The sequence below is a fragment of the Lycium barbarum genome, chromosome 12 (genome assembly GCF_019175385.1).
Source record: "Lycium barbarum isolate Lr01 chromosome 12, ASM1917538v2, whole genome shotgun sequence".
Classification (NCBI taxonomy): Eukaryota; Viridiplantae; Streptophyta; class Magnoliopsida; order Solanales; family Solanaceae; genus Lycium; species Lycium barbarum.
The window spans coordinates 84,936,931-84,949,723 of NC_083348.1; the positions used below are offsets into that span (position 1 = coordinate 84,936,931).

Below are 12,793 nucleotides of genomic sequence, written 5' to 3' on the forward strand. Positions count from 1 at the left end.
AAAAAAGGTTACAGTACCTAATATAGAGAATTGTAATATTGGGTTATAATATAGGAATTGTAACGTAAGGATTATTTATGGTTGAATGTTTGATTTGTTATATTAAAAATTTATGTAGTGTGTCGTTGGCTAGTTTTAATCTAATGTATTGGCTATCCGCGCATTCTTATTTCATATTTTATCCCGATAAAATACTACATAAATTTCATGCACAACTTATAAATATATTTCTACAAGCGGAAAGTAAATTACTAATCAAACAATGTAGGTATTAACTATACTAGATTTCATGCCACAACTATATTGGTAACCAGAGAAAGTGTTAGGGTAACCATCACACTATTTTCTTTTGTTTTGCGATATTACCGCTAAATCTTTTGTCTTTTTTTCCTGTTCTACAATTGATAAGAGGTTCATAAATGAATGAAAGTTTGCAGCAAAACCGTTCCTAAATAGAGCCTGGAACCTCATCAGATGAATTAACAAGAATTTGGTTGGGGTCTATACAATTTAGGAATGTTATTTGTAGTTTTACAGCTCACAATTTACACAGCACGATTGTTTTTTTTTTTTTTTTTTGGTTGCCGAGGAGCATCTATTGACTAATATAGGAACAACAGGACCATAACAGGGTGCAAGAAAACTATAAATTGGGATATTGCAGTTAAAGTATAGAATACAGAGCATGGAAACCACATTTAAGGAAAAAACTAATTGACACTTAAAATCTCTAGTATTTGGAAAGGAACCTTTCTTTACTTGAGAACTATTTTCAAAATGAAATACTCAACAACTATTCTTAAGATAAGGATTAGGGGGGGGGGGGGGGGGGGGGAAGAGAACAATAGTCACTCTCCATCTTAGTCACTCAACTAATAATTTATTGTTACCACCATGTTCAAGGACCTAGTGTTATCAACTTGTACTCTAAGCCCTTTACAATAACACAACTTTTTGAGCCTTGGCATCCCCCCTTTCTCTATTCTTAGCTCATTTAGAGACAATAATTCATCAATTCTAAGATCTTCAAGGCTCGGAAATTCTTGAGATCCAACACAAACAATTTTGGCACCAACAAAAGAATTTTGACCCAATTTCAAGACCTTTAGTCGAGGGAGTCTCTTAAGATTTTCTAACGCGTCCTCTTCAAGTTGACTTGCAACAAGAGATAACTCTGTCAGATTTGGAGGGAAATTACCAAAGTGGGGCATTGACTGAATAAATCCCCTCAAGTGTAGTTTCTGAAGTTTGTTACATTGTGATAAATCCATGGACTTTTCCAATGAATCAAGGTGCCACTCGAGACGCAAATTCTCCAACTTCTCAGCTTGATGTGTGGTAAACCAGAGGACATTGATTTTTCTATCTTCCTTTAAAGGATAATATATCCCTAACTTTCTCAAATTTCTCATGTTTTCCCAATGTTTAGGCTCCAAACTGTCTCCTCGAATCAGGCTTAGTATTTGAAGATTTGGCAAAGGAGCCTTGGTTCGACAAATGCAATGTATGTGCTCGTGTACGAGGAGATTCCTCAAGTTCTTCAGTTTCCAAATAGAATTTGGAAGTCTGATAGACGGGCAGCCGCGGACATCCAAAGTGAGTAAATCTTGGAGACTAGACATACCTTTTGGGAGCTTTTCAAGACCATAGCCGCTTAACTTGAGGTGCCTCAAGTGTCTTAGATTGCATAAATCCTTTGGAAATTTTAGTGGAAGTTCAAGACATTCTATTACAAGGACCCTAAGGAACTTGAACTCTTGAAGAACTCGTGTCAGATGCTTCTTCGAGAGTTCATCAGAGCCTTGGAGACAAAAAAGTGTGCGGATTTTGAGAGTTTGACCTTCCGAAGAAAGAAATTGGGAGAGGCTACTTCCCTCGGTTGTGAATCTCCGAACCCTACTACTTGTACTAGAATTGGAAGCTATGTTATTCCAAGTTTTGAACAAGTTGTCCTCAGATGCAAGTGAAATGCATCTTGAATGTAAAAGACCATGAATGCTGCAACTTCTAATCCTTCCACCAGATCTTCTACTTACCACTTGAATCAAGTTCCTATCAACCAATTCACCTAAATAAGCCTCTCCCTCATCATCAGCCAAAGGTATTTGTTCACTCAATGGAATAAATTTCTCTGCAACCCATAGATTAATTATTTCACTTGCCCTGATTTCATGATCTTTTGGAAATAGTCCAAAATAAAGGAAGCAGGGTTTTAAATAAATTGGCAAATCTTGATAACTTAAATCAAGGACCTTTGAAAGTTGACCATCCTTGTTTAAACTCTGGAGGATATAATCCCATGTGTGTTGTTTTCTTTTCCTTTGCCTCAACATTCCTGCTACTATAGTAATTGCAAGTGGTAAGCCATGACACTTTGTTAAAATTTCTTGGCCAATAGCTTTTAGACTGGGTGAAAATGTTTCTCCAGTACTTGCCCCTTTCATAAGTAGTTCATTGAAAAGCCTTTGACTACTTTTTAAATCTAAATGCTGCAGCTTGTAGAGAGAGTTTTTCCCTCCAACATGTCTCCCTACCCGACGAGATTGAGATGTGATAATTATTCTACTTCCAATTTTGGGGTTATTAGGAAACGCGATGCTTAATTTGTCCCATGTTTCATCACTCCATAAATCATCCAAAAAAATGACATACCTCTTCTTGCTCAGAAATGCAGACAGGGCAGTAGCCACATGACTGACATCCATTTCCTCCTTGTTGACGCCGATTTGCTTAGCTATATCCTTCCATAGCTCCTCCACATTTTGTTTTTGAGAAACATAAACTTTAGCTGAACACTCAAAATGAAGGTCATAAGGACTATCTTTTGCTAACTCGACCTTAGCAATGTTGAATATTTTCTTGGCCAGAGTGGTTTTGCCAAGACCAGATATCCCAACGACCGAGATCACATCATAGGCAGTGTTTGGATCAAGTAACATTTTCTTCAATTCGTCAATGTCATCCTGAAAACCAACAATATTTGGTTCTTCATCACCATAAAGGAAATTCTTTCTTACTTCCCATATAGTATCATGACCACTACTACCAATATCACACGTGGGATACGTCGTCTTGGCATTATAGATTGCCTCCACCCTGCCTTTTATTGCTTCAATTTCCAATGCAAGTTCATGTGCAGTGCAGCAATTACACAAACAGCAAAGATAGTCCTTTCCCTTGGCCTTGTGTGAAGCTAACCTTGGGAAGTACTTGTCCATGATATCCTCAATATCATAAGCAAGTTCTCTGATTTGTCTTCTTATTGTTGTCAATGTTTCACTACTAGTTGGATTGGAATCTGCTTCTTTCAAGAATGACTGAATCTTCGCCATCTCTCGTTGGATCCACTCCATTTGTTCGCGCAACCAGTACAAGCGATATCCTTCTTCAAGGGCAAGAGTGCCTATGATATCAACAACTTTCTTTGTCACAGCAGCAATGGCAATTACCTCCATGATTTGGTGTTTCAAAGACAGTGAGGATCAAGGACTAACTTTTTTTCAAACAGCTATTTCAATTTTGATGAGTTTTGGTTCTTTGAATTAAGAGGTACTTATAGTAAGAAAATCATATGCAAAGTTGTCCAACTACTACAGCATGTGAACAAGAAAAAATGCACCTATTGACAAATTTTCAAAAGAAAAACAAAAAAGTCACTTTCACAACAACTAATATGCCCGGTGAACTACTATGTAAACAATACTCCTCAGTTCCAAACGGACTGTTAAGTAGAATATAAATAAATTAATGATTTAATAATCGAAGTCAATGAAATTAAGCTTCTATGATTTGGTAATCCAATAATCAATTGATGCAATAAAAATGGAAATTGTAACTTATGCAAATCCGGTATACCAACCCTATAATTAGACAGATAATACACGTACTTTGTGGATATTATAATCTTAATGATTAGGTAACTAACGAAACTACCACTCTAGTTGTAAGACTAAAACATCTCAACAATTAAAAGAAAAAGTCTTCGGTATAGTGGGAACTGGGAGGAGCCATGTGGTTACCAGTGAATCCTTCCATGATTTAATACTAATAAATGATGCATAAATACAGGAAAGATATTTAGAGGGAAAAAAACATAGCTACACTAGAATAGGGTAAAAATTACATGGCAAGAACCATGTATATTTGCTGTTTTAATTATGCGGATGTGCTAATTGGTCTGGTTAATGGATTGCGGTTAGGGAGTTGTGGTTCACAGGAAGAAAGGCAAGCTTGTCAAGGTTCATTAATGAGTATAAACTAGTTGACACATATTTTACACAATAAGTAAATTTAATCTGTAAATAATAAGTTAGCTATTTCTTCATTCTCAATTTAATAGGAGTGAGTAGTACACTTTTCTTTTTTCGCTTGTTCCAAAAAATAATGCTAAAATGTATGTGACTTGTTTTAGACCATAATTTTCAGAAGTCTTCAACTCTTTTCTAGACTCTGTGTTGTGGAAGATCGTAGGTTAACTTGCACGTAATCACACAACAAAAACAAAATAAGAAAAATAACACAAAGATTAAAGGAGATTCGGCCAAGCCTATTCCTCGTGTCACGTTTCAAAATGGGATGAGACGTGGCACGGTACTCGATGCCTGCCAACTTGCACCGACCAATCCGATTTGGAATATTGACTACCCCCTTCGTACCCATGTACCATAAATTCAATAAATTAGCAACCATGTTAAAAGAATAAAATGAAAATGAATAAAATAAACAACATATTAAAAGTGTGCCGTTATAAGTCGAGACACGATATCCATAACCCAAAATATTACACAGTTCATCTATGGAGCTTATATGACGCAACAAATCAATAAATAAAATTACAAGGTTAACGTGCACTATACAAAAGGATGGAATTACAACACGTGACTCACGATCTCAAAATGGCTCACCAAAATAAAGAAGAGGCGGGATTCTAGTCGCACTTGGATTGTCTTCCTCACGCCCAATTCCCAGACCTGGCATCGTAAGACGAGGTCTGAGTATGGAATACTCAGTATGTCTCATAGCTATGCCACTCAGCTAGTAGCTAGCAGGAATACTCAGTAGCTATCACCTATTTGGATCTTTTTCTCCATTGTGTCCTACTATTTTTAACTGACTCAGCACATTTGTAGGTCTTTAGACGACTTGCTTCCATGTGATTTTAGGTCTATCTCGTCCCCTTTTAATACTATACTTACCATAATTTCATACTAAGGGACCGATACACCTACAGATCGACGCATAGCATATCCCAATCATCTCAAACGACCATTTTGCAGTTTATCCCCAATGCGTGCTACTTGAATTATATGTACAGGTTAATACACGTTGTACACCCAACCAAACCTGCCGTTGTGTGTAGTTGGCAAAAAGAACAACCAAGAATTTATAAGTCACTTGAAAAGGAGCATATAAGCACATCATTTAATTGGTAGTATTGATATTTCCTATATATTCACCTGACATTTTCCAAACATGGTATGCATAACAAATTAACAATGGTCGGACATGATATAGAAATTGTAAAGACTTTAGAGCTCGACGTCGATTTTGGTAATTTGAAATTGCTCCTTTAAGATATCTTTTCTGTTTTTCTTTTCAGATTTTCTGTCCTTCTTCCTCTTTTTCATTAAGCCACTTTATGTTGTTTTTCATGCGCCTCAAGACTTTTATTTTCCTTTGTTTGCCTTATCTTTATTGAGTTTCTTTTTTTCTTTTCCGGCCTAACTCATCGATAGATACATGTGGTCGTTTGGTTCTTTCATTTGAACACCTCAACTAAACCTTGTTTCATTTAGACACCTGAGGTAGAGTTCAACTGTGCCATTTAGACTCTTTTCGCTGACTTGGCAACTTGCATGATTTTCACACCAAACTGGTGCGTGAAAAGCCCAAAAAACATATTTTTTTTATTTCCTTCTTCTTTATTTTTTTTTCTCTTTCTTCTCCATTTAGCAAACCTTCCACCATTGCTATCTTGTTCACCGAAAAAAAGTCAAGACCGCCACCACCGTCTCTCTCCCTAAGCGTTTACAGGACAAGAAAGATAATTTTTCTTTTGATAAATCTATTTAATAAACAAAACAAAAAAAAAATCACAAAAATATTTAGAAAAAAAAAACCCCTTGTCATTAATGGAGTTTTAGAAAGCTTGAAGGTTTAAAATGGGTTATATTGAAGACTGATTCAAAGTATGACTTAGTCAAATTGAATCTGTTAGTAGTGTCCTATATTCCTGGACAATTAGCAGTAATGGTGCACTTTTCTAGTTTACTGATAGTGGATAGTTGTTGCTTAGTTAGTGGTAGTAGTGATCAACTTAGTGGATTAGTGGTTAGTTTATTTGTAAGCCTATATAAAGGCTGTACTTTGCTTTGATTTAATACACAGAAAAACAAGCTTCCAGCACATATTCAGTATTCTTAACTTTGAGCATTTGTTTTTAAGTTTGCTGTCTATTTTCTTCAACATATTTGGTATCAGGGCTATGGCGTCTAACGACAATTCATTGAGTGTGGCACAACCACTCATTCCCGTGTTCAAGGGAGAAAACTACGAATTCTGGAGTATTCGTATGAAAACTCTACTCAAATCTCAAGATCTTTGGGACTTGGTAGAGCGTGGATTTGTAGATCCTGACGAAGAAAACAGACTGCGAGAGAACAAGAAAAAAGATGCTAAGGCGCTGGTGATTATCCAACAGGCTGTCCATGATAGCGTCTTTTCACGGATCGCTGCAGCAACCACATCAAAGCAGGCATGGTCCATTCTGCAGAAAGAGTTTCAAGGTGATTCAAAGGTCATCGTGGTGAGACTGCAATCACTTCGGCGTGACTTTGAAACCTTGATGATGAAAAGTGGAGAATCCATTGCTAATTTTTTGTCAAGAGCAACGACAATTGTCAGTCAAATGCAATCCTATGGCGAGAAGGTTACTGATCAGATCATTGTTGAAAAGGTATTACGAAGCTTGACTCCAAAATTTGATCATGTAGTTGCTGCGATAGAAGAATCTAAGGATTTATCAATTTATTCCTTTGATCAACTAATGGGGTTTTTGCAAGCACATGAGGCAAGAATTACTCGATCACTTGAAAAGAATGAAGAAAAGGCTTTTCAAGTGAAAGAGGCAGCCATAAAAAATGCAGAAAGTGAACGTCCAGCAGGTAGAGGCCGTGGAAGAGGAGTATTTCGTGGTCGTGGTCGTGGTAATGGAAGAGGCAATGGACGAGGCAGAGGTCGCTTTGACGGGCAATGGCAGTCCGGTGAACAGAGAAGCAACAAGAGTTATATTCAATGCCACCACTGCCATAGATATGGGCATATAAAAGCTGATTGTTGGTATAAAGACCAGCAAGTTAATTTTACTGCAGAAAATAGAGATGAAAGTAAGCTTTTTATGGCTCATTCTAATACTAATTATAAGTCAAGCGATGTATGGTTTATAGATAGTGGATGTTCAAATCATATGACGGGCACCAAAGCTATTTTTACTGAGCTTGATGAGACACACAAGATGAAAGTGCAGCTTGGCAATGGCAAAGAAATTCAAGTTGAAGGTAGAGGCACAGTAAGCATTGAAACAACCCATGGTAAGGTTAAGCTTCTGCATAATGTTCAGTTTGTACCTGATTTGGGGTATAATTTGCTAAGTGTTGGACAATTAATGGCTAGTGGATATTCGATATTATTTGATAATTATTCATGTGTTATCAAAGATAAGAACTCAGGCCATACATTGATTAGTATCAACATGACTCACAACAAAATGTTCCCGCTGGAAGTTTCAACCATGGGGAATATTGTTCTTGCTGCTAAAGGAAAGGATGAATCGAAGCTATGGCATTCACGATACGGACACCTAAATGTCAAGGGTCTGAAATTGCTAAGTGAGAAAGGTATGGTTCTTGGACTGCCTAAAATTGATTCTATTGAATTGTGTGAAGGGTGTATTTATGGGAAACAAACCAGAAAGTCCTTTCCTGTTGGAAAGGCTTGGAGGGCTTCAAATTGTCTTGAATTAATACATGCTGATTTATGTGGACCTATGCATACTATATCTTTTGGTGGGAGTTATTATTTTCTACTCTTTACTGACGATTGTAGTCGCATGAGTTGGGTATATTTTTTGGAAAGCAAGTCAGAGACATTTCAAAAATTCAAGCACTTTAAAGCCAAGGTTGAGAAGCAAAGTGGTCTGTGCATCAAAACTCTTCGCACCGATAGAGGCGGTGAATTTCTGTCCAAGGAATTTAATCTTTTTTGTGAAGAAAATGGCATTCACAGGGAGTTGACAACACCTTATACTCCAGAGCAAAATGGCGTCGCTGAGCGGAAAAATCGCACTGTTGTGGAGATGGCAAGAAGCATGTTACAAGCGAAGGGACTTCCAAATGAATTTTGGGCTGAAGCTGTGGCAACGTCAATCTATTTATTGAATATCTCTCCCACAAAGGCTGTCATGAATCAAACTCCATTTGAAGCTTGGCATGGTAGAAAACCTTCTGTAAGCTACTTGAGAATTTTTGGGTGTATTGCTTATGCGTTGGTAAATTCTCAATTTCGTCATAAGTTGGATGAAAAATCTGAAAAATGCATTTTTATTGGTTATTGTCCACAATCCAAAGCATACAGATTGTATAACCCTCTTAGTAGCAAGATTTTAATTAGAAGGGATGTAGTATTTGATGAAAATGCAAGCTGGAAATGGAGTGGCAGCGAGGAGAAAATGCAAGAAGAGATTCATATGCCCACCAGAATCACTTTTGATGGAATTCAACAACCAACTCCTACAGCTGCACCAACTAGTTCTTCTTCAACTTCTCTAGATTCATCTGCTTCAACGTCACCAAGCAGAAACTCTTCATCTACTACTCTTGAAGAGTCTCAAGATGAGCCAATTACATTAAGAAGATCGACAAGGCTTACAAAGCCGAATCCCAAGTATGTTAATGACATGTATGCAACTTGTCAATTTTCATTTGCTGTTTCAGATCCTACATATTATGGAGAAGCAGCTGAAATGGAAGAGTGGCGGAGAGCAATGTTAGAAGAGATGAAATCTATCGAAAGGAATGACACATGGGAGATGGTGAAATTACCAGAAGGCAAAAATGCAATTGGCTTGAAGTGGGTGTTCAAGACAAAGTTTGCAGCAGATGGGAGCCTACAAAATCATAAAGCTCGTCTTGTAGCAAAAGGATATGCACAACAATATGGTGTAGATTTCGAAGAAACATTTTCTCCAGTAGCTCGGTTTGAAACTGTGAGACTTGTTCTAGCATTGGCTGCACAGTCGCAATGGCTAGTTTATCAATTTGACGTCAAGTCGGCATTTCTCAATGGAGACTTACAAGAAGGGGTGTATGTAGCTCAACCAGAAGGTTTCATAAAGAAGGGCGATGAAACAAAGGTGTACAAGCTAGAAAAGGCATTGTATGGTTTGAAGCAAGCTCCTCGAGCGTGGTATAGCAAAATCGATGGGTATTTTCAGAAAAAGGGATACACGAGAAGTGAGAATGAACCCACATTGTATATGAAGAAGGAAGGTAATGATTTCATCATTGTTTGTCTTTATGTTGATGATATCATTTACACTAGCTCTTCTACTTATCTTGTGGATGAATTTAAGTCTCAAATGATGAATGAGTTTGAGATGTCGGATATGGGTTTATTACACTATTTCCTTGGCCTTGAAGTCCATCAAGCTGAAGATGGAATATTTATTTCACAAAGGAAATATGGCAGGGACCTTCTCGTTAAATTTGGTATGCTTAATTGCAAGCCGGCAACTACTCCTATGAATGTTAGCGAAAAATTGCAGCTTAATGATGGAGCAGAGATAGCTGATCCTAAAACTTTCAGAAGCCTGGTCAGAGGTTTAATTTATCTAACCCACACTCGCCCCGATATTGCATTCTCTGTTGGTGTTATATCCAGGTTTATGCAACAACCTTCAAAGGTTCATTTTGGAGCAGCAAAAAGAGTTTTGCGTTATATTGCTGGAACTATGGACTATGGGATTTGGTACTCAAAAGTGTCCAATTTCAGATTATATGGGTTCACTGATAGTGACTATGCTGGTTCGTTGGATGATAGGCAGAGCGTTTCAGCTCATGTTTTTACTCTTGGATCGGGAGTAATAAATTGGAGCTCAAAGAAGCAAGCTACAACAACCTTGTCCACCTCTGAAGCTGAGTACATTGCAGCTACTTCAGCCGCTTGCCAAGCCATTTGGCTAAGAAGGATGTTAGCAGAACTTCAACAGAAGCAAGAAAATGCAACAGAGATATATTGTGACAACAAAGCATCGATCTCCATGACAAAGAATCCAACTTTTCACAGCAGAACAAAGCACATTGATGTTCGCTTCCATTTCATCTGTGATTTGGTTGCGAAGGAGGAGATAATACTGAAGCATTGCAGCACTCATAAGCAATTAGCTGATATACTGACGAAGTCTTTGGCAGCAGACAAGTTTGTCTATTTGAGGGCTTTGCTTGGTGTCTGTAACTTTGAATCAAGGGGGAGTATTGAAGACTGATTCAAAGTATGACTTAGTCAAATTGAATCTGTTAGTAGTGTCCTATATTCCTGGACAATTAGCAGTAATGGTGCACTTTTCTAGTTTACTGATAGTGGATAGTTGTTGCTTAGTTAGTGGTAGTAGTGATCAACTTAGTGGATTAGTGGTTAGTTTATTTGTAAGCCTATATAAAGGCTGTACTTTGCTTTGATTTAATACCCAGAAAAACAAGCTTCCAACACATATTCAGTATTCTTAACTTTGAGCATTTGTTTTTAAGTTTGCTGTCTATTTTCTTCAACAGGTTAATTGATTTGATGAAAATTTTGAGAAATTAATGTTGGATTGTCTTCGGGTCTTCGTGGGGAATCTTTAGCTGAAATTATAACAAATTTGGAGCAGTTTCTCTTCAAAATTTGGATTAAAATTGTGGTTGTAACAAGAACAACATGAAGATGGTGAAAAACACCAAGAACAACTGTTCATTTCAGAATTTTCAATGTGTCCTTTTTTCCTTTTTGTTAATAATGTGTCTTTTTCTGATTGAGTGTAAATCAAGTTTTTTTCTTTTTTCTTTTTAAAAGTATTACTTTTAATTTGTTATTAAATATTTTAAAATAGTTTTTTTTAATTAAAAAAGACACTTGTTCTCATTTTATTCGTCATTTGCCACGTCAGCAGCGAGTGTATTTCACACACTTTGTAAATTTAGCTGATTCAATGAAAAGTGTCTAAATGGCACAGTCGAATCCTACCTCAGGTGTCTAAATGAAACAAGATTTAGTTGAGGTGTTCAAGTGAAAGAACCGGACGACCACATATGTCTATCGATGGGTTTGACCTTATTTTCCTGTTGAAAATCAAGTGTAACTTGTATTGTGTATAAAAATGTATGATCTTTATATAGCTACTATAAAAATAAAGTAGTAAATCCGATCGGTTATTTGTCTAAAGATTCCCAAAATAAATGAAAAGGTGTGCATTTGTCTGGGGAAAAAAAAATGAAAGTCAATTTATATGATACAATTGTTTTTTTTGGTAACTGAAAGTTTCCATTTAACCAAAAGTGATCTTTACAAATCTAAGCAGGGCTGACCCACTGCTTTCTCAAAACAGCAACATGCTGCTATGCACAATACACTGAAACCAGAAAAATTACATAGCATCGATGATAAAATACAAACACACAACTTCTATACAATACTAGGGTTGGGCATAAACACCGAAAAACGAAAAACTGGATCGAACCGAATTAATTCAGTTTTTCGGTGTTTCGGTTCGGTGTTCGGTTCTGGGTCAACGGTTCTTCGGTATTTCGGTTTAACCGATTTTTTTTTTTACTACATGAATACAATTTTTTTTACAACACTCAGTCCACTCTCTCAGGCCCAAATTAATGTATCCAAGTCCATCTGTATAGAGTATATGTTGACACCCAATTTTGTCCCGCCTCTCCTCCAAAATATCTATTTATGCTTCTAATATTTTTGGCAGCTTAAGAAATAATTATTTATATTTTTACTATAATTATTAGCTTTATTAATACCGGCATTTCATTATTCTATTGGAGTCACTAGCTGTTATTATTTTTGTTACTTATCCTTATCATTATTATTATTATTACTATTATTATTATTATTATTATTATTATTATTATTATTATTATTATTATTATTATTATTATTATTATTATTATTATTATTATTATTATTATTATTATTATTATTATTATTATTATTATTATTACCAGTATTATCATAATTTGCATTATAATCGTTTCCGCATTTTTTTACCATCTTATGCACACGCCTCGCATTTATTTTGCGCAGTTAAATAATAGTGTTTATTTACCGCTATTATCACACGACCATTACGACGTCATATAGTTTTATTTTTATCCGAGCACTAATAAATACATATTTTTATGTTAATTTCGGCACACGTTACTATATAATTAATTAAAATAGGTTTTTGTTTAAATTTAGAAGCCCAAATTATTTCTTTCATGCAGCCCATATTTTAATTCATCAGCCCAATCCGTATGAGACCAATTCATTACCCAACCCACATTTTAATACCTAAATCGACCAGCCCATAAACATTCTCGGACCAATCCAGCCCACCATTCATTTAAAATCACTAGCTCACTTCACCTAAATGTATCCGACCCGGTCCACTACCCGAATCGGCCCATCCGTTTCACAAAAATGTGAAGTAGGCTAGGGTTATACTCATTTTCCTCTTCAGCGCCGCACCCCCCCCCCCCCCCCC

The 12,793-nt window shown here is 36.5% G+C and overlaps 1 protein-coding gene across 1 annotated transcript; it reads right to left on the reverse strand.

Moving 5' to 3' along the window:
- Positions 1–872: 872 nt before the first annotated feature.
- LOC132624572 (toMV susceptible protein tm-2-like) lies at positions 873–3,455 on the reverse strand. The gene has a single exon (XM_060339333.1). It carries the CDS (start codon positions 3,453–3,455, stop codon positions 873–875), a length of 2,583 nt encoding a protein of 860 aa, XP_060195316.1.
- Between the last annotated feature and the right edge of the window lie 9,338 nt (positions 3,456–12,793).